The following is a 22,100-nucleotide window of genomic DNA, read 5'->3' on the forward strand; positions in this document are numbered from 1 at the left end:
ATTTATTTATGCATACAAGAACTGGGGGGACAGGCCAGAGGTGTGGGGGAGTGAGAGGATTCACCAAAGACAGAGTGGGGTGCAGAACAAACTGATTGACTGAAATACATTGCTGAGGGGAGCACTGGGCAAGACAGGAGAGGTCTGCTGCACCATGTGGGTAGCTCCCTGGCTGGGAATCGAACCCGTGCTGCAGTGGCTTCAGATAGCTTCATAGTGTTGAGACTTAACTCCTTGTGCCACCAGGGAGGCCCTAAATGTCGGTTTCTTCTACCACATTAATCTCACGACGGCAGAGGTCTTACTCATCTCAGTTTTCTCATAACCCATAGTTGGTTGGCTTATGGTCCCCCTTTGTAACAGTTACTCAATAAATCTTACTGAATTAAAGTGAACACAACTGACTGTGTCCATGGAAATCCTGCCTCTAGTATCTATGTTTATAGATGTGTACACTGCCATAAAACAGCATAGTATCCTTGGAGAAACAGCTTTATCATTAGAAGTAACATGTAGCAAGTAACATCTAACAACTAGCCTAATTGTTGGACTTTTTAGTTTTCATAGAGCTTTTGTTGAGGTACAGTTTACATATAATACAGTTTACCTATTTGAAATAAATAATTCCATGGTTTTCAGTATTTTTACAGTTATAAAACCACCACAACTGATTTTAGAAAACTTATATCATTTCCAAAAGAAACTCTGTACTGATAGCCTCCAGTCCCCACAGCCCTAGGAAACCACTAAACTATATTTTTAATCTCAATGGATTTGCCTATTCTGGACATTGTATATTAATGGACTCTACAATATGTGGTCTTTTGTGTCTGGCTTTTTTCACTTAGCATGATGTTTTCAAGGTGTATCTATGTTGTAGTGTATGTCAAGTCTAAAACTTAGTGGAAGCTGGTGGGCAAGTGGTGCTTGTTTCCTGGCTAGAAGTTGTGGCTCAGGTTAATGTGAGTTTGCCTTGCCTACTCTGATTAAAAATAATCAATGTCCCTTATTGGGACATTGATGGTGGGTATCGTATGAAAACGTACATTTATAGAGGTTTGAACCTACAACTCCTAAAACATTACAATAATGTAAACCAACTTTATCTCAATAAACATAAAAGTGAAAAGATAGCCAGACCTGGTTAATGGAAATTCTGTACCGGTGTTCTGAACTTGCTTCCCTGAGTAATTATGAGAATTAAGGTAATGTCTGTGAGCACCTAACATGATGCCTGGAGTCTCATGAGGGTCTCAGTAACTTCATATGTACCACTTCAGGGTTTTAGATTTTAATAAGAATTTGTCCAAATCAAGCAGTAGATAAATTTTAAATTGGTGCTTTGAGATACATTTACTGATTCCTCCCCCTACCCTTTTGTTTTTCTTCTCCCCAAGGCTATGCCTTTCTGCTGTTCCAGGAGGAGAGCTCAGTACAAGCTTTGATAGATGCTTGCCTAGAAGAAGATGGGAAACTCTACCTGTGCGTGTCAAGCCCCACCATCAAGGATAAACCGGTAAGTAATATGCAGCCAGCTGTTACTTTTCCAGAACTCATGTGCAGTTGAATAACTGACTGTCTCTTTCTTGTAATGAGAATGCTGGTAACTAGGATCTGCTTACCCGGGGTGACCTTGCTGTGCAGTAGAGTTGGGCTGTTGTTGATGGGAAGCTAATAACCAATTACGCAGTATTTCATTGTATACCTTTAGGACCGCGTGTAAACAAATACGCCCTTGTCTTCACTTCACAGCTCTTTTAAACTAATTCTTATTTAGAAACTCTGAATTGAAGTAAATAATGAGCTTAGTGGTTTTAGAAATTAATTTCTGTCATTATTTCAGATCAAGGGCAGGAATAATTTCTTTCCTTTTTAAAGATCATAATCATCAGTGTTTATGTGCCTTTGAATGCAAAGCATTGTGCTAGGGGTACTCACAGCTAGCTAAATAGAGCCTTCTGGATCAGGAGCACTTACTCCAAATTGGATAACTTTGTACAGGGCAAGAGAGGGAAGGCGGAGAACATGGAGCCAAAATTATAAGTAAAATGTATACTTATGCAGAGTTTGTGATTTGTTATATTTTTAAGATTTATTTTTATTTATTTATGCGTACTAGAATTGGGGTGTAGGCCAGAGGTGCAGGGGTGGGAGGATTCACCAGAGACAGAATGGGGAGCAGAACAGGGGGATCTACTGAAATACACTGCTGAGGGAAGCAGTGGGCATGGCAGGAGGAGTCTGCTGTGCCATGTGGGTTAGCTCCCTGGCTGAGAATTGAACTCATGCTGCAGTGGCTTGCAATAGCTTGGTTTCTTCATCTGTAAAATCGTTCCTCTCTGGGATGTCCAGAAGCTCATATAAAAAGAAAATGAACGTGAAAGCATTTTACGAGGTCAGGTACTTGTGCAGATGTAACTAGATGGTGTTATCTGTCCTACATAGTGCTGTAGGATTCAGGAGAGCAGGAGTAGAGTTCAGCTACATGGTAACATCTACTGAAAAGAATGGTGACATCTGTAACAGGGTTTATAATTGTTTGCCAAAGAATGATGCTGGCAACTGCAGCATATAAAGCCAAAGAGAGAGTTACTAAAGAATGGGGATATTGAGTCATAGTAGAATAACTGATGCAGAATTAGCTAGGATTTTAGCAAGTATGAAAGTGCCTCTGTAATTTTCTAATTCTGGGACCATTGCCAAATTTTTGTAACAACTGTGACAGCGTTGGATAAAGTAGCTCTGCAGGTGGGGGGAATTGTAGGTAGAAAAGAGTAGGGAACGACTATTACCTTTGGTCTTAATTTAAGCAGAGTGGAGAGGCTGTGTTTTATGAGAGAGAGATGGGCAATGACTAAGATGGGAATGTTCAGTGTTTCATCTGAGTAAATAATAAGAAAAGAAAATAAATTCTTTTAGTCAGTGGAATAATGATGAGATCAAAAAGACTGTACTCATTAAGGCAGGGTCAGATGTCTACGTAAATGGTCAACCTCCAGAGACATTCTGCCACTGGTATATCCCATAAAGGGGGGATGAGAGTGAGCCATGAAGGGTTAAAGTGGGATTAGAGAGGATTAGAAATATCTTTTTATATCTAAAAAGGCAGAGGGATAAAGGTGCACATTGAGGTTGTTCTGCCCATGGTAGATAAAGATGTCGAACTGAGAGGAGGAAACTGGAATTGAGCAGATGGGACTTGTGTACCTTGGAAAGGTCATGGCAGTGATTCTGTAGGAGCAGGAGTATAACGCACTGGGTCAGGGCAAGCCCACACCAGTACTGAACATCTTTCGAGAGTGGAATAAGCAGTGCTGGTTTATAGGTGAAAGTGGGTTGGAGGCAACACCATAACTATTGAGTGTTTTCTCTCCAAAATTGTATGTTACCCTTGGCATGAAAGACTTTTGAAAATAATTAGTGTAATTATCTGTTTTGGAAATGTTTAAGAGGAAAGTAACTTTCATTGTTTGTGTTTCTATAAATTTCTGCCATTTTGCAGAAATAAGTTTTCATTTTCTGAGCTCAAGTGAGGCAGTTTTGTTGAAGCTTGGTAAATTCTGAATGGTGACTACCAATCATATATTTCTTTGACTCAGGCATACTCAGAATTTCCAGCATAAACATCTTGAATAAAACCTAGGATGGGAAGCATCCCCAAATATCTATAATTCTGATATATTTCTAGATTCTCTTTTGGGTTCCAGCTCTTTTGAATCCATTTTTGAAACTGTCCCTTTCTTGATTTTAGCTCCATGTACACCACTCCCAGCCTCATTTGACCACCCTTCCATACCCACTTTTCTATACAGTCCACCTCACTTTATATGCTCCCACAGAAAGTGAGAGCTGAGTTGAACATTTGGTAGTAAATGAGGACCTTGGCAATAACTCAAGGTAAAGTCAGCCTTTGAGCCTTACTTCTTAGCGTGGCTACCTTTCAGAACGCTGTGCTCTCATTCTGTTTAGTTCTTGCTAATTCTCTTTTGAAATATAACATGTTCTGAAGTGACCTCACAGATCTTCTGTCCTTTGTCCTTCCTCCATATCCTTCCCTGCCCAAGTCAAACCCTAACTCCCTTTGTGTGGATTTAGTTAATCAGATTGTTGCTGTTTTTAATACGGAGCCAGTTATCAAGGTCCCCTTTCACCCTTTCTAAAATCGTGTTTGTTTTTTTAACTCAAATGAACTCCTCATTAGTGGGTTTTAGGTAGTATTAGGGAGATATTTTTGGTCGGTGAGTACTTTAATTAAATGACTCCACTCTAGGCCTCCCTCATGGCGCAGAGGTTGAGCACTGGGCTGCAAAGCTACCCTCAGCCTCTGCAGCGCCGGTTCGATCCCCGGCCACTGGTGAGAGTCCCACTTGGTGCACAGACCTCTCCTGCCACGCCTGCTGCTCCCCTCAGCAGTGTATTTTCTCAGTCTACCTGTTCTGCTCCCTGCTCTGGCTCTGGTGAATTCTCTCACCCTCCCGCACTTCTGACTGTACCCAGTGCTTGTGTAAATAAATAAATCTTTAAAAAAAAAAAAAAATGACTCCACTCAGACTGTTCTATGTGTAGATCTGGCCCTGAAAGATGGTAAAAGGAGCAGTATTTGTCACCTGATTGACTCTTCAGTCCCAGAGAATGGGAAGAGCAGGAGTTACTGCAAAGTGTCTAGATCTATGATTTTTTTTTTCCTCCTCCAGCAAGAGGAGTTCCATAGCTGAGATGTCCCAGGCATCCAGAGGATAACTATGTCCTTGTTCAGGCTTCCTGTGAAGCAGGCAGACATTGTGAGAGTGGTCCCTCTCAAGAAGGTTGCTCTACTTTTTGAATGTATAAGTGGGCTGAATCTGAAGGTTCAAGAGAGCAAAATGATATAGCAAGAAACCTGAGAGGTGGGCCTCCCTGGTGGCGCAGCGGTTGAGCGCTGGGTTGCGAAGCTGCCCGCGGCCTCTGCGGCGCCGGTTCGATCCCCGGCTGCTCCCCGGCCACCGGAGGAGGGTCCCACATGGTGCGCAGACCCCTCCTGCCGCCCGCTGCTCCCCTCAGCAGTGTACTTCGGTCCTTCTGCCTGCTCTGCTCCCCGCTCTGGCTCTGGTGAATTCTCTCACCCTCCCGCGCTTCTGACTGTACCCAGTGCATGTATAAACAAAACAAACAAACCAGCAAACAAATAAATAAAGCATGCCTCTATAAAAAAAAAAAAAAAAAAAAAAAAACCTGAGAGGATGTAGCAGAAAGAGGCTGAAAAAAGGAGTAACCTTGCAAAGAAGGTGAGGAAAGAGACACACACATTCTAGAACAGTTTGGCCAGAGATGTGGGATAACAAACACCTTGAAAAGAGGATCAGAGAACATTCCTTCTTCCTCTTCCTTGCAGTTTATAGCACAATGACATGTCTATATATCCTGAAATATGACAGATTGATTTTGCTATATATTTAAAACTGTTTTACCACACTGAAGTGTGCTTATGTAGGGATTAGTTCCTTAGATTATTGCTCAGATAATATGGTCATTCAGTTAAAAAATTGAAAAAATGTTGCAAGTAAATAAGCTGGTAATAGAGGCTGGTTTAATTCCTAAAGTTTTAATTCTACCCAGTCTGTCATTCTGTTATCTCCTGCCCTTATTTATGTATCTGTGGGACCACTAGTATTTTTAATTACTCCTCTTTAACTACAAAAACTATCCAGATCCTTTTGCCTGGGATGTAAGATCTTCCCAGCCTGACTTAACATTTTTCCAAACTTACTTTTTTGTGTTTTTCTTTTGTTTTTTTTTTTTTTTTTTTTTTTTTAATAGAGGCATGTTTTCTTTCTTTCTTTATTTGTTTGTTTGTTTATACATGCACTGGGTACAGTCAGAAGCGCGGGAGGGTGAGAGAATTCACCAGAGCCAGAGCGGGGAGCAGAGCAGGCAGAAGGACCGAAGTACACTGCTGAGGGGAGCAGCGGGCGGCAGGAGAGGTCTGCGCGCCATGTGGGACACTCCTCCGGTGGCCGGGGAGCAGCCGGGGATCGAACCGGCGCCGCAGAGGCCGCGGGCAGCTTCGCAACCCAGCGCTCAACCGCTGCGCCACCGGGGAGGCCCTTTGTGTTTTTCTTTTGAACCCAGCTGAAATATTTCTGCTCCCATCTCAATTTCTAATACCCAACCTTATTTTAGGACCCCTCTCAAATGCCATCTCTTCCCTGAAGTTTTCTCTGTTTACTGTACCATCCATAATGAATCATACCTAATAACTCTCCAGCCCTCATGCAGTCATCTTTTTTAAATGCTGAGTCGCCCTTCAAACTGTGTGTGAGTGCCTGCCATGGGCAAGCCATACTACAAGTTACTACAGATCAAGCTTACTATGAAAAGACATAAAATCCTGTGTTCAAAATATTAATAGTATTATGTGTATATAAAACAACTATATAAATACACAAGTCTATGGAGCATGCCACATAAAAGGTTCTCACATAAATAAGAGAAATAACACAGTGAATATAAGCAATGAGTTAGCGAAGAGTTCATATATCCTTATAATGATGAAAGAAATCTCGAATGAAGTGTCATTTGAACTAGGCGTGAAGTATGAAGAAAGTTTGGATTAAAGGAGAGTAGAGATGTGGGGAAATAGAGTTTTGAAGGAAAGGCAACAGTGTAAACACAGAAATGAGAAATTGTGCAGTATGAATGGAGGACATTTAGGCTGGTAGCTGGAATACAAATGTATGAACGAGTAGAGGTAATTAAATTGGGAAAAATGGGCAGGGGCTGAGCTATAGGACACCTTGATTGACTGACTCAGTGTTTGGGTTTTTGGTATATTTACTCAGACTCTTTCACTTTCCACAAGTTACTACCTTCTAAGACAACAACTGTAATTTTACTCAGCTCAATCAAATATGATTTTGTGTGTTCATCTTCTAATTCATGACCAAGCCATACCATATGTGTCCTCTATACCACCTTGGAAATCTCCAGCACTCTGATCCTCTTGACTCCTTAATTTATTTACTTGTCCCCTGAATCCTTGGACTAAATTTATGGTTTGGGTACCTTCCATTATAGGAATTCCCCAAAGAAGGAATTCTTTATCTAAAATTAGAGAAATCTCCTATGCATAATAAATCTTACCTCCCAGCCCCCGAGTTACTGAATTTGCAAATGGGTCCAGAGTTTCTTAGTGCTTGAATCTTTGGAAGATGTCATTCCTTTTCTAGGGAGGTATAAAAGATGTTGCTGTTCCAGGTACTCAGTGGTGTCTAGTGTACGAAATAGCCAGTGCCCCTTAAGGGATCACAGTCAATGTTTTCCAGGGTGTGTTCTGAAGAGCACTTGTTCTGTCAAGTACTAGTCTGTTGAGAGGATGATTGACAAAGGATTTGCTAATAATAATAGGTATCACTTATTAAGCACTTAAGTTGTGCATTTTATAGGCATTTTCTACTTCAATGAAAGTTTCCATAACCACATTGGGAAACATTGGTATACTGAAGGTACAATAAATAAACTTGCCTGATATTGTTTAATCCAGCAAATCAAATACCTGTTTTGGGGATTATACTTGTGAAGATTCTGGTGGAATTAGTATTCCATGAAACTCACTCAAAGAATAGGCTTCTTCCCAGGAAAAACTTAGGTAACTTGAACTTTTATGTGTACATTCCTCTCAAGAGTTTTAGTGGTCAGCCTGCCAGTAACAACATCCTTGCCTTAGTACCATGGAGCTGAAAATACACATTTATGTAGACATTGGACAAAGTTGTCTGGCTGCAAAGCACGATTGCCTAAATCTATGAACCTGGAAGTTAAAATAACTGAATATTTTGCCATTTCATTGCAAAATCATTTTCCTGAACTTCTCTGTTAGTTTTCTTAGTTAGCATAAGAAGAGTCTATTGGTCATTTTTTAATGGTTGAGAATCAATCAGTTTGGAAAGAAGAAAGAGATTAATCACTCACTAATAAAAATAAATGCATTTTGACATGTCTGTGAGAGTATTGGGAAGCAAACCTTGGAAGACAGGGAATCTTATCTGCACATAACGTCATTGCACTGGAAAGAGTATATGTAGAGTTTGGGTCAGATAAATCTGAGTTTCTCTTTTAAGTTGATTTCACTCTTCTGAGCCTTAGTTTCTTTTTCTCTAAAGTGGAGATAATTTTGAAGCATTAACAGCCGTGATGAGGTTTAAGTGTGAGTGTGACAGTGTGTCAGGTACCTAGCACAGTGGTGTAGTGTAGGTGCCCAAAAGTGCTAATTACTTCTTTTTTATTAAAAGGGAGTTATCTATCATGCTCACTCTTCCTAAGTGATATGGAAGCATCAGCAGTGATGATGAGCACTAGGTTATTCGGATCACTGATTGGATGGGTCATCTGGTAGTATCAAATATGTGCCCAAGCCCTGGGGCATACAGTGGTGACTGGACATCCTCTATGTCCCTGCTTCTGAAAGGTGGCTCTCAGGTCAGTGAAGAGACTAATCTAGTAAGGCAACTGCTGAATATCTTCTTGCAACACCAGTGTCTGCTCCCCAGGAAAACCTTCGTTAACCAGACGTTGATGAATCCGGAGCATGCACTAAGGGTTGGGCACTGTGCCAGGCGATTGGGCTCCACAAAGACATACAGGTTAAGCCGTAGAAGGATTCTAGAGTCAAATGGCGATTTGAAATAGACAAGTGACTAGTAAGGGAACTAATGAGTTGCAGGTGGCATGATAGAAGTATTAAAGGGAGTAGTTGTGGTGGGCGCTCAGAAGGCAAAGTGGTCAGATGTTCCTGAGGTAGTTAGGAAAGTCTGTAGAGGGAAGGTGTGCTCTTGTCCTTCCTTTTATAAATATGATTGTTAATTATAGCATTTGATCCATAATGGTTTTATTGAGTCAAGCATATTGAATGTAGACAGCCATTTTCAGGGCACAGTTTATGCATGCTCACAAGGGCATTGGGTGCCTTTGTGAAACAATATAGAGAGTACTGTTTGAATTGTTCAAGTGTAAATGAAGATCCCAAATGGAGCTGAAGCCTGTGGTTTCCATGTACCAGGAAGACTATGCAGCTTGATACAGATAGGGGGGTTTCCTTTTTGTACCTAGACTATTACCTGAACCTGGTGGTGGATCTGGACATCCTGGAGGGCAGGAGAAAATTTGCCAGCATTACTTTTGGCTCACTGTTCAGGAAGAATCCTGGCTATTTTGAGTAGACTTTTTGGAAACTGTAACCTACTTGTATCTAAGGAGTGGGAGGAATGGTATGAGAATTAATTTTCTACTTTGGACCCCAATAGAGCTCTGACTAGAGTCCAAAGTCTTATCAAGACGAAAACTCTGGTGAACAACTAGGTTCCTTTCTGGCCATGACCCCCAAAAATTAAAGAAAGGGCATCCCCTCCTTACCATTGGTGGAGAGCAGCACCTGAGAACCAGTCGGTGTCTTATAAGCGCCTGGAAATTGGCTAACTAGTTTCATAGGAAGCTTTGTGGTAAAAGTTAGGTTGAAATGAGATACCAAATATGAGTGTACTTTGAAGAGTCCAAACCACAATTTTTGCTGTTGTGGCTGCTAGTTTTCGTGGTTAATAATAATAAAACAACCCCTGATACCATCGAAGAGATAAAGGTGCCTCACAAACCACACACCAGTTTGTTTGTGATACTGTGGGCCACTCCCATCATTCTGTGAGGTCTGTGATGCTTAAAATAGAACTGCTGACAGCTGAGGTAGACCTGAGTTCATTACCACTGTAGCTGAGCTGTTGCAATGGTATGTCAGCGGACCTAGGTTTAGCTGACTCATCCTGGCTGTCAGAACTGGGATGCTGCTCTTGTTGGGGAGAACAAACCCGGTGGTTTTGCAGTATTGTTTTTTGATACATGTAGATTGAAAAGATTGCACAATTAGCGAAAAATGGAGACTTTTCCTGAAGAGCTTGAGTAGGAGCTTGAAAGAGGAAAAAGGAAATAGGAGAGGAGTAAGTCTGAACTCTGAGCTGTGTGCTGTATGGGAAAGAGAACAAGCAATAGGGTGGGGTTGGGGGCCAGGTAGTTTCCTCAGCTCACTACTCAGATTGTACTATTGACTCTTAACAGTTAGCTGGCTTTATGTGGCAGCCTTGAGATGAACAGGTGGAAAGAAAGCCATGTGTAGTTGGATGTTTGTAACCTAGGGAAGTAACCAGACAAGGATGAATGAAGTATAGGGAACTCAGGATGACATTTATTAGTAGATGAAGGTGTAAATACTAAATTGTGGCCTAACCTAGAGCTACAGGGAGGCTTGATCATGTTCTGAAACTTGAAGCCCTGAGGTCTGTGTTAAAAACTGTTCTTACCAACACTGTTTTCTCTTATCCTATTATTAAAGGATTATTTATACTATGCAATAAAGTACATTTTATATTTAATTTTAACTTAGAGGCTTTTGCAAATTTTCAGTGAAATTTTCTTTTTTAGGAAATGATGTTATCTTATCGTTTCCTATCAAAACAAGTGACCCATATTGCATTTCTTAATTTTTTTCCCCTAGCACTTAACTTAATCTTTTTATTTATTTATTTATTTAATAGATTTCTTGCATCATTTTTAATTTTTGCACAATGTATGCATTTTCATCTTGGTTATATTCCCCATACAATTGCACTCCCCTTATTTTGACCCCAATCCCTCCTCTCCCTACCCCCCAACCCCCATAATGTCTCTGGTTTATAGTTGCTTGTTGATTTTGATTTTTTCTTTATTATAATTATACTTTATTTTTTTTTTTATTTTTTTTTTAATTTATAGAGGCATGTTTATTTGTTTATTTGTTTGTTTTGTTTACACATGCACTGGGTACAGCCAGAAGCACGGGAGGGTGAGAGAATTCACCAGAGCCAGAGCGGGGAGCAGAGCAGGTGGAAGGACCGGAGTACACTGCTGAGGGGAGCAGCGGGCGGCAGGAGAGGTCTGCGCGCCATGTGGGACCCTCCTCCAGTGGCCAGGGAGCAGCCGGGGATCGAGCCTGCGCCGCAGAGGCCGCGGGCAGCTTCGCAACCCAGCGCTCAACCGCTGCGCCACCGGGGAGGCCCTATAATTATACTTGACTTAATCTTATCCGTGTTAGTGACTTTTGGTTTAGGTGGAAACTTTTTTTATATAGAACTATAATTAGATATTCTTCACAGGTAACAATGTAGTCAGACTGGTTCAGTAACATCTCCTTTGTGCAGTTCAGTCAGAAAACCTTCAATTCTTTTAACATCTATTTATTTGATTTTACTATAATTTTCACCATTTAGAGATAATTTCTTAAGAAGCAACCTTTTCAAGCAATACCAAGAAATAAGTGAGAAGGCCAAAATTGGAATGACGTTTCTACAACACTTTCTTCAGTTTAACTTTGTTGTGCTATAGTTATATACCTATCAAGAGTAAAGCACAGTGGTGCAGTGTTATCCAAAGTGTGAATATTAATAGATGTTATGCAAAAAAAAAATTAGTTTCGTGGAAATAATTTTGGAAATATTGGGTTAAACAACATTTGAATAGATTTCTTTACTGTAGAACTTTCTTAAAGTTTTTAATTAATATGCAACAGTGGGTGCCATGAAGCTCCAAGAAAGGAGAGAAAGTCTGTAACTTTTTCCAAACTGACTGGCAGAACTACCACAGGTACCTGAACTTTATCACATATACTTCAGGAAACCTTGAAAAGGAAAACTAGTACATTCAGTACTAAGAATATCATTAATGTTATATTGGTTTAGATTTCTTGAAGGCTGATATTACAAATTGGTATATTTATACTATCAAGTTTTCTGTTTGGTTTTCGCCCTTATCCTTAAAAGAGTTTGCTTTTGGAGATAAGCAATTATACGATGTAGCTTATTAATTCACAACATAAGAATTTAGAAGACAAGTGATTCAGCCAAAAGTAGGTTTTATGGTCCTGACCAGAGCTTCCAGAGGAATGCTTGGTTAAAAGGAAACCGAAGAGAAGTGATTTTTGTATTTTCGATCATGAGGGCTTATGGAACACAACATTCCATTGTGAACTGTGTGGTAGCTTAACCATGTAAGCCGGAGATTACAGACGGGGGCCCGCAGGGTAGATCTGGCCTGCAGATAGTTTTGTTTAGCCTGTACAGTGATTTTAATTTGTTCTCAACATTTTAAAATTTTGAAGCTTCGTGTAAAAATCTGAATTTCTAACTACTCTTGAAAAATAGGAAGTCTGACAACACATTCACAAATGATAACCTGCTAGAGCTGAGAAATGTCTTCCTTTAAAAGGAGTGGTTTACTCTGGTGTTGTCACTGACTGCCTACTAACTGTTATAAATAAAGGCTTTTGCCTTTATCCTTAAAAAAAGATTTTGTTCTAGAGACTTGACACATTTATGCCAACTGTGTTGGTTTTGTCCTTCTGTTAGGACATAACACGTCCAAAGGACTGGTGAGCAAAGGTGCCCAACTGGCACAGCCACTTCCTAGAGTCACCTTTACAAGTGAATGTTGTCAGGTTGCTCTAGGAATCTTGTCATACTCATTTAAAGGAATCTTCGCCATTTCTGGTGGCATCTCTATACTTGTCCTCAGGGTGTTGCCCAGAGTATGGCCTGTTTGGCAACATACTAGAAGAGTTGTTTCACAAACACACAATGATCCCTGTATTTGTAAGAGTTGTTTTGCCAGGGGAAAATTATATTGAATTAGGACAGAGTTCTAATTTCTTTCATTCTCAAAAATAATTATTAAAGAAACAGATTTTTTTTTAAGATTTATTTTATTTACTTATGCATACAAAACTGGGATGTATGTTGGCCAGAGGTGCTGGGGTGGGAGAATTCACCAGAGACAGAGTGGGGAGCAGAACAGGCGGACTGACTGAAATACACTGCTGAGGGCAACAGCCGGCGAGACAGGAGAAGTCTGCTGTGCCATGTGGGTTACATTCTATCTTTCTACAAAATATTTGAGTCAGCTTGAAAAGTATAATATTATAAAATAAAAACACATACACAAATCAGGACCAGAAAATATATTCAAAGAGTAAGTCAAAAAGATAGAACATGAATATCAGGCCATGAGGTCTGAGAATAAACCTTAGAAGATGGAGAACATGTCTTATGTGAGAGTGAGTTTATATTTCAGAGAGAAACACAGACTGTGAGAGGAACTTATTAGTACAAACAGTGCCTCAGCGTTCCTTTTTGCTTAGTGTAGAGTGTGCTAATGTTGCCTGTGTTGACATTTTTCTGATTCTGCAGTGGTACGAGCTCTAAGCAGCTGTTTTCTGGTGGCAGCTGGGAAGTGTGGGTTTTGTGAATAGGGTTAATCATTACTTTTCTCTAGAGTCTTCTTCCTGTATTTTTACCTAGTCTATAATGCCAATACTAGGGTAAGGGGGTGGGTTGGGTGATGTGATGAATTGAGGGTGGGTGGTGGTAGAGAAGGAGAGAGGAGAACGTAATGAGACTTTTAGCACAAGGGTTCGCACCCTTCTGCAGAGTTCTTTTGGACAGCAATAATCTATAGTCGTCATCGAAGGCTTCATGTTCCATGCATCTGATTAAATAAAACCAGACCACTCAGGGATTGTTTTCATTTATGAAACAAAGTGATGATCCTCTATCAGACTTACCTTACCAGGTCCTGAAACTCCTTAACTACTGTATAAGGGATGAGACTAGAAGAAGAAAGGGCTCATTGTAGATAAATTCCTCTTTTAAAAATATTGGCGGGGCCTCCCCTGGTGGCGCATTGGTTGAGCGCTGGGTTGCGAAGCTGCCCGCAGCTTCTGCAGTGCCGGTTCGTTCCCCGGCCGCCTGCAAGGGTCCCACAAAAAAATAAATAAATACAATAAAAATAAAAATAAAAATATTGGTGATGTTAGAATCTATCCTCACAGAATCAGAAAATTATCCTATTTTTAATTAAAAATTAAACTTTATGAAGAAATTTTAAAGTGGTGCTTTATGATATTAATTTACCTTTGTGGTAAATGTCAAAGGAATTAATTGATAATTTAGTCAAATAGACCAAATTTTATAAGGGAAGAATTAGGAGTTCTGGGTTTTTTTTTCTTTTTTCATGCAAAAAAGGTAGCACAAATGACTGAGTATTATAACAGAATTGTAAACAGGTCCAAGTTTTCAGGTCTAAATGGAGATTTTATGGTTTCTGGCTAACGGGAAGGCAACAGTGTCATAAAAGGCAAAAAGTTAGGTGATGGTAAATTTTGTAGCAATCATAAGGAATTTGTAGACCTTCTAACTGAGCAGTGCCAGTTTTAGAATTGATTCAAGGTGTTTTGAAAGTATAATTAGAGATATAACCTTTCAAATAGGAGTGCTCCTGTTATAAGCTAAGCCACGTGAAAAATGATCTCGTGTTTCCTTACATTAAGTGTTAATGGTTGAGGATTGGAGAAAATGAAGAATTTTGCTGGTCCTAAGGAAATGAAAATTTAACTGCTTTGTTTCTTACCCTAATCATTGAAGGGAAAAGGCAGAGGGATGATCCTTAAGGATAGACACTGGTTTCTTTGCTTCTGCACCTAGTCCACTTCCCAGAGCATGTGACAGGCCGTGTGACTGGTTTTCAGGGTGAAACTTATCCTTTCAGTATGGGAGGGTATTTTGGGTATTTTTGTTTTATTTTTCTTTAGGTTATTCTTTGATAATTCACTTATGGACTTTAAAGGGGTATGGTTTAAGGTTATGATTCTGATGGAATACCTTATTTTTTATTATATAAAATGGCAAACTACGGGTAGGAATTCAGAGTCCTCGTGAAGACAAATTTCCAAATAGAGACGGATATGCCACAAAGATTTCTTTTTCTACTCAGTGAAAATTTGCTTCAATCTCTAGACTTGCTTTTATTTAACCAGACTCATAGGAAAATGAAATAAATCAAAAGTAGATAATGCTGTGGGCTTCAAAGTGTTTGATATCTATCACTGGTAATTCCATGCTAACTTAATGATTGTTAATCTATGTTAAATGATATTGCTGAAAGAGAAATGTTTTAACTTTAGGGGATGAAAAGAATTTAAAAGCCAGACATACAGATAATTTTTAGAAAACATTTCTAATGTTCCTGTTCCCTCTCTATAGGTGGGCTGTTAGAAAGCTAAGTGCTGTAACTGTGACAGGTTAAAGATAGTCTGTCATGTATTAAAATGGATCTGATTCAAAACCCAGACTCTACCTCTAAAAGACTGCCTTTTCTTTTGAAACCACAGGTGGTTTCTGAAGGTTTCATGGTATATGTCTAGAGTGTTGAGTATAGAGCCTATAAGTACATTCCCCAAGAGTTCCATTGAAAGGCACTTAACACAGATTACATTAACTAATAACTGAATATTGTTTGGGTTGTGTATGTTGGAAAATGCACAAATCAGTGGGTTTGTCTTTAGTCACCTTATACTCATTTGGGGTTGATGGAAATGAAGTAAGGACCAAGTAAACGACTTTTTTTCAGGTGCAAATTCGACCATGGAACCTAAGTGACAGTGACTTTGTAATGGATGGTTCTCAGCCTTTGGACCCCAGAAAAACTATCTTTGTTGGGGGAGTTCCACGACCCCTTCGAGCTGGTGAGTGGAAATAGTAACACCACAAAACAAAACCAACAACAAAGTCCCCAATGCATTTAGTCTTCAAATTTTCTGGGTTTCTGATCAGCTATACACAGTTATTAAAAAGAAGGCTCTCATGTCCGTTTTGCTGAGCTTTTTTCAGGATTAAATGCTTTCTCCTCAAAATGCTTTTATTTCTTAATGGTGCAAGAGTGAATTTCACTAAACTGTTGATTTCAGATGGATGAATTCTATTTAGTGCTTTCCTATTCAACCACGTATTTTTTAATATAATAACAACATATTTGGCAGAGTGCACAATGCCAGTTAGCATTGTTACATATGACAGAACAGAAGTGCCCCTATGACAGATCTGTCCAGCACAGCTGCAGGCCCACTCAGTAATGCACCAAACCACTGGTGGCATTTCTGTCACTGGAAATCAAGCTGAACTACTCCCAAGGGAAACTGGTTCCTATTTGTTCTTGTGCACTTTGAAAAATGAAATATTTCAGAATCTTTACTATGATTTTATAAAGCCTCCCTGTTTTTATTTTAAGTCCCTTTCCAGTAATGAAGTAATTACTCCTGCCAGGGTATGGCAGAATCATCACTGACTGAGGCATTTAAAGTGATGCTAAACTGATATTGAAAGCTAAAGACAAATCTAATCTGCTGTGGATAATGTTATTGCCAGCAGAATATAATAAAATTATTTGTAAGAATTACATCTTTAAGTGCTTAAAATAATTGAGTTTTTAAAAAACAAGAGGAAAAAAACAAGGTTACTGATGCCACTGTAGTTGCAGATGCAACGTTGTCTGTCTTGCTTGTAAGTAACCTAAAAAGTAAAACAAAAAGCAGAGATCATTAAAATCAAGTTGTGAAAATAGAATTACAACATATATCCTATGACTCCCTAGCTCTATGACTTTGGCTTCTTAATTCTGAAAGTTCCTCAATATTTTTAACTTATTTATTAATCTCCAGTCTATTCCTAAAAATAACTTTTGACTTATGTAACAATAGATTCTCAAGTCTCAGTTTTTAAACATATGAATTATGAGTGTGGCACTTGTAATTTTACACTATTTCAGAAATTCAAATATCTTTGGATCTTATTTTCATTCTGATGGAAAAATGTGCTGAAACAAAGAAAAAGAGCAATGCAACAGGGATGCCTCCCCATTATCTACTGCCAAAGAATAAAGTCTAGGAGGGGCAAACTCAAACAGGAACAGCATTATGAGATGAGGGCAAATGGAGCCCTTTGTTTCTAAACTGCTTGTGCTTTTAAAAAAATTGTGGTGGGTGTGGTGTGGTAACCTACATTTGACGAATGTGATGTTATCCCTCTAAATTGTATACAGTGTTGTAAACCAATCTAACCTCAATTAAATACACTTGTAATTTTTAATAGATAATTTTTTTTTTAATTTTGTAAGAAATTTTTTTTAAATTGTGGTTGGGTGCATTGTAGAATATTTCTGAATTTTTCTAACTAGTGTTATATTTAGAAGTAGGAAGGGAAAAAATCTCCTTTCATATCCTTTTAATTGCATATGTATTCTAAAAAAATGTATATACCTATCGCTAGTATTCTATTATCCTTTACTGCAACTAACTGTAATAAATATTTTAATATTTCAGTCCCACTCTTTTTTTGCTAGTTGGGAATCTGAGGGAAAAAAAATTCTGTAAGAAAAATCCCCACCATATAAAAATAGCAGAACTGGCCTTAACATCTTATGTCTATTTTTAAATTATAAATAATAGTTTATAGACTAAATTCACTTTTTTATTATTCACCATTTATTCTGCCTTTTTAAATTATTTGAATCATTTTCCTTGTTTATGAAGATGAAGATCTGTTTTTCACACTATAGAATCATACTGTCACCTAAGGACAGGAAATCCAAGATGCCAAATTATGTTCTTTCTTTAACATTCTGTATCTGCAGAATGTTACAAGTTCTAGAATTAAACAAGAATTATGTTTAGTTATCTAGTCAGAAATGGGATTTTGTATTCTCTGTTAGATACTATTCCTTTTATAACTCTTGAAATTCTTTTAGTTGTTTATTTTTTTAAAGCTAGGTTAAATTTTTTTGTTTTTAAATTGTCTTGTTTCTGCAGTTTTATGGATAGAACTATACAGTCTTGGTCTGATGGAAATGTTCCCCCATTGCCAACATCTCCTAAAAGTGTAGCTAGTTTTTAGATGGCTAAACATCCTGTATTTGCATTTCAGAATTTTACTCCTTATCCCCAAACTTCCAGATTGGAGGCCATCTAGACAAAAAGTCAACATCTGCAGTTTATATGCATGTGCATAGAATTACGTTTCTCTGGAACATGCTGATCTTTGTGAATTGGCGTTTGCCTAGGAATAGATCATTGTCAAAGTAATCCATCTTGACTTTGCTAGACAATTTTAAATTGACTACAGACCAGTTCAACTGAACAGTTAACATTTATTGAGCATCCACTCTATTATTGGCACTGAGCAAGTGTGCATCATGTCAGACTGAATAAACCATCCACTATTTTATGATAGTTCATCCTCTGTAGAAAGTCAGAGATTTCAGAACAGAAGAAAATGAGAAATCTATTCAGAGGATGCTAACTCTGAATTAATTGGATGCTAAATTATACTCTATTCTCAAATTTGGTTTTGAAATATTCCAGGACATTTTTAATTATTTCCACAGGGATGTTGTGTTCATGGAATTCTGAAAATTTCAGGCACTGTATTCATGATGATCCTAGACCAAATATGGACGACTATATTCAGCAAGTAACATTTTAGGTGTCCAAATGGATTTTTTCTTCATCCTGAGCAAAAAATTGGCCTTTAACATGTCACAGTGACTAAAATGTTATCACTTAATAGTTATTCCTTTGGATCTTGTGAGTTGTGAGACTTTCTACCTTTATTATTTCCCTGTTTTACGATCATTACCATGAATAAGTTATTCTATATGTAGTCCCTATGTTACCAAACAAAAATGTACAAACACTTCTAAAGGAACAGTGCAACCTGTTTTAAGCATTCCTGTCTGACTGAGTTTAAGTTGCTCCTTCTGGTTGTTTGACAAGCCTTCCTTTTCTAAATTCTGGCTGGGGGGATAATCATAGGTCTAGAACTATTAACCTAGAAATGGAAAAATATCAATGAAAAATCCAGATGTTAGGTTACCTGATGGTTTCTTTAAGTCAGATAATATGCTATTCCTATTGTCTCTTCTCCCTTCCTTCCATCACCATCAGTTGCAGGGGCAAATCAAGGACTGTGTGCCTGAAATCTTCTGGTGTTTCTCAGGTCTTATTTTCCCTCTACGCTCCCACCTAATCCTATCCCATGCTAGGAAAGGCTCTAGGCAGACTAACCATGCCACCAAGTGGCTAAAGTTTACATATTCTTCAGAGCTAGTACAATGAAATGAGCAGTCTCTCTGGTTCTTCACCCTACCGTCACCTGGTAGTGCAGGTGCTTGTTGCCACTGAACTTCATTCAAGTATTGTAAGCAACATGTCTTCCTGATTCTCAATATAGAAATAGCCCTGTTGTGTATTCCTATGGCATTAGGACCTGTCCATAATGCATCTCTTTACTCTGAAAGGAAATAAATGTTTGGCTTGGGGGTTATGAGGAGACCACCGGGAAACAGTAGAGAAAGCTTCTGGTCCCTGTATTCTCTCCCCATTTATAAATATGAATATTTCTCTGACTCTTCCTCACAGCTTAGATAGCTGCTTTGAGGTATGCCTCAGCGATCAAGCTTCAGAAGCCAGCCCCTCCCAACTTTGGCTGGGTTTGAAAAACCCATGGTCTTCCCCTCTGATTAGAGGCATGTGAACTGTTCCATTTCACAACTTCCTTCCAACAGTTTATCTAGCCAGGTCATGAAAAGCAGATCTGAGACATTGCTCATCTGAGTCCATGGAACCTACCATTTGCCCATCATCTTTGGGTCGCCCCTTGTAAATTCTTTTCTGTCTTTTGCTCCCCTGCTGCTATTCTCTGATGGATTCTGAAGTTTCCTTCTCTGTCCTTTCCCCGATTGTTATGAAGGATGGACTTTAGGAATCATCCTGATTTGTGGCTTTGGAAATAGGAATATTATAACCATATCCTTTTTTTGTTCTGTGAAGTGGTGACAGGCAGAGATCCTCTTATATTAAGTTTCTCAAGAGTGGAAATTTTTTCTTTCATCAAGTCTCAAGTTCAATATGAGTTGTCCCAGATAAACTCTAGATTTGACACACTGACTTGATTAACTGTGTTGTCCTTGTGGATAAGAATTTTCTAATGTAAGCATGTGGTTGTTTTCCCTCGCCCTCAACTGATATTAAACTTTGCCATATCAGTGACAGGTTGAGTAACATTAGCATAAAGCCAAAGTAAGACTGGAATAAACAGGTGCTTATGGAGCAGAAACCAGGCCAAGTTAATGTTAGGTAAAGATGTATGAATAGAGGAAAAAACAACCCTTGCACAAAGCTAAACATGTGAGCACTACTCTGTGCTCAGCAGGGTGCTCAGAGCTCTTATATATGTTTAATTCTCATAATAAAGTGTGAGGTTATAGCTGATAGACTTTTCATTTTAGAAATAAGGAAACAGAATTCAAAGGGATTGATTAGTTTAAGGCCATAGTAAGTTTAAAAAAAAAAAAAAAAGCTAAGATTCAAACTCTGTCTCCAGACTTCAAATTTGGATGTCTTTCTATAGAAGGAAACTGCTTTATCAAGCTGAGATCTGAGATTTTGTCTTAGATCTGTTAACTCAGACTGTTAACTGTTAGTAATAGCCAACTAGCTACCAATCTGATTTCATCAAATTAAGCACTGCTTTCTCTCTGGTTTAGTTGGTTGTTCATACCATTTATTTGAAAATATTCTTAATTTCCCAAGATTTGGATGCCCAGTGTAAGCTTATGAGCACATTTTTTCCACTTTTTTTTTTTTTCTTTAGGTAAATGAACTACCCTTGTAAATCAGCTCCTCATTTGTGGTAATCTAGAATGTCCAGTTCACATTTCATCTTCTTTTCTTTCAAAAGTTCAAACTTCTTCATCCTTAGGTGCCCTTATGCCTCTTTGCTGTCTGCTTTGTTATTTCCAAAGAGAAGAAATATGGCTTCTGGATTCACAATTTAGAATTGGAAAGATAAATGTATTAATATTTCTGTCTTTCCTGCTCCACCCCATTTGATTCTGGGGCTACCTCAAACTTAGACATTGTGTTATGAATGACTTTGATAGAATCAGCACTCTGGGGGTGGGGGACTCAACATGATTTCCTCTCTGGTGCGCTAAAGTCCCTTCAGGTCTCTGTGAAGAATCAGAAACAAATATAGGGAACAGTAACTGCAGTTCAAATTCAACTTCATACACAAAATCATAACCCAGAGGAACTCACGGGAATGCTATATGCTACAACAACTGCAATATCCTTTCCCTCTGCAGTCTGTGACACAGTAGAACTCATCACAGGAGCCAATGTGTGGGTTGCCTCAAAGTAGTGTTGCTGTTTCCATAGAACAATTGTTCATGAGACAACTTGAATTGTCTTAAAAACAGTGTCTTATCCAGAATACAGACTGCCCTTGGTTATAACTGCCAGACCTGCAATTTCCCACCCCTGTGATGACCAGACAGACCATGTGAACACTGAATAGGAGGGAAAAAATAAAAAGTGGTTTGGAGACTCCTGACTTCCTCATGGACTCTGTTATACTTGTCATCCATCTGACTGAGCCCCCTTCATCTGTGTGTCTTACTCCGGTAGACACATCTTCCTGAGGTTACATGTTAGAAACATGCTCCTGGGAGCTACCCCTCAGTCCTCTACACAGGACAGTTTAGAATGAGGATCACTGTCATAGTCTCAGAATAAGAATTTGATATCATAGAATGTGGTTTGACTATGTTTATTGTATAAGACACATTCTTTTTTTTTTTTTTTTTTTAATCTTAAATTTTATTTTTATATTCCCCCATACAATTGCAAACGCCCCATTCTGACCCCAATCCTTCCCCTCCCGCCCCCCACCCCCCAAAAAGTGTCTCTGGTTCATAGTTTTTTGTTGATTTTGATTTTCACTTTCTTATATTCATTTTCCTGGTCCCTTATTTAAGTTTTCTAGATTCCTGCTATGAGTGAGACCATCCGGTATTTTTCTTTTTCTTTTTGGCTTATTTCGCTGAGCATGATCCCTTCCAGCGCCATCCATGTTGCTGCAAATTGCATGTGTTTATCTTTTTTGAATGCTGAGTAATATTCCATGGTATATATGTACCCCATCTTCTTGATCCAGTCATCTACTTTTGGTCATTTGGGTTGTTTCCAAAGCTTAGCTATTGTAAACAGTGCTGCTATAAACATAGGGGTGCAGGTGCTCTTTGGAATTGATGTTTCTGTGTCCTTTGGGTAAATACCTAGGAGTGGAATTGCTGGATCATATGGAAGCTCTATGTTTAGTAGGTCCAGAAATCTCCACACAGCTCTCCATAGTGGTTGGACCAGTTTGCACTCCCACCAA

General features: G+C 38.8%; 1 protein-coding gene across 1 annotated transcript in view; it reads left to right on the top strand.

The window, feature by feature from the left end:
• Positions 1-22,100, top strand: part of CPEB3 (cytoplasmic polyadenylation element binding protein 3) — a 183,862-nt gene that overhangs the window by 130,958 nt on the left and 30,804 nt on the right. Inside the window, 2 exon segments of the mRNA XM_037497586.2 lie at positions 1,398-1,516; positions 15,457-15,571. Of these exon segments, the coding sequence (XP_037353483.1) occupies positions 1,398-1,516; positions 15,457-15,571 (234 nt within the window).

This window comes from Talpa occidentalis, unplaced genomic scaffold, assembly GCF_014898055.3.
Source record: "Talpa occidentalis isolate TD23 unplaced genomic scaffold, MPIMG_talOcc4v2.1 talOcc4.8, whole genome shotgun sequence".
Classification (NCBI taxonomy): domain Eukaryota; kingdom Metazoa; phylum Chordata; class Mammalia; order Eulipotyphla; family Talpidae; genus Talpa; species Talpa occidentalis.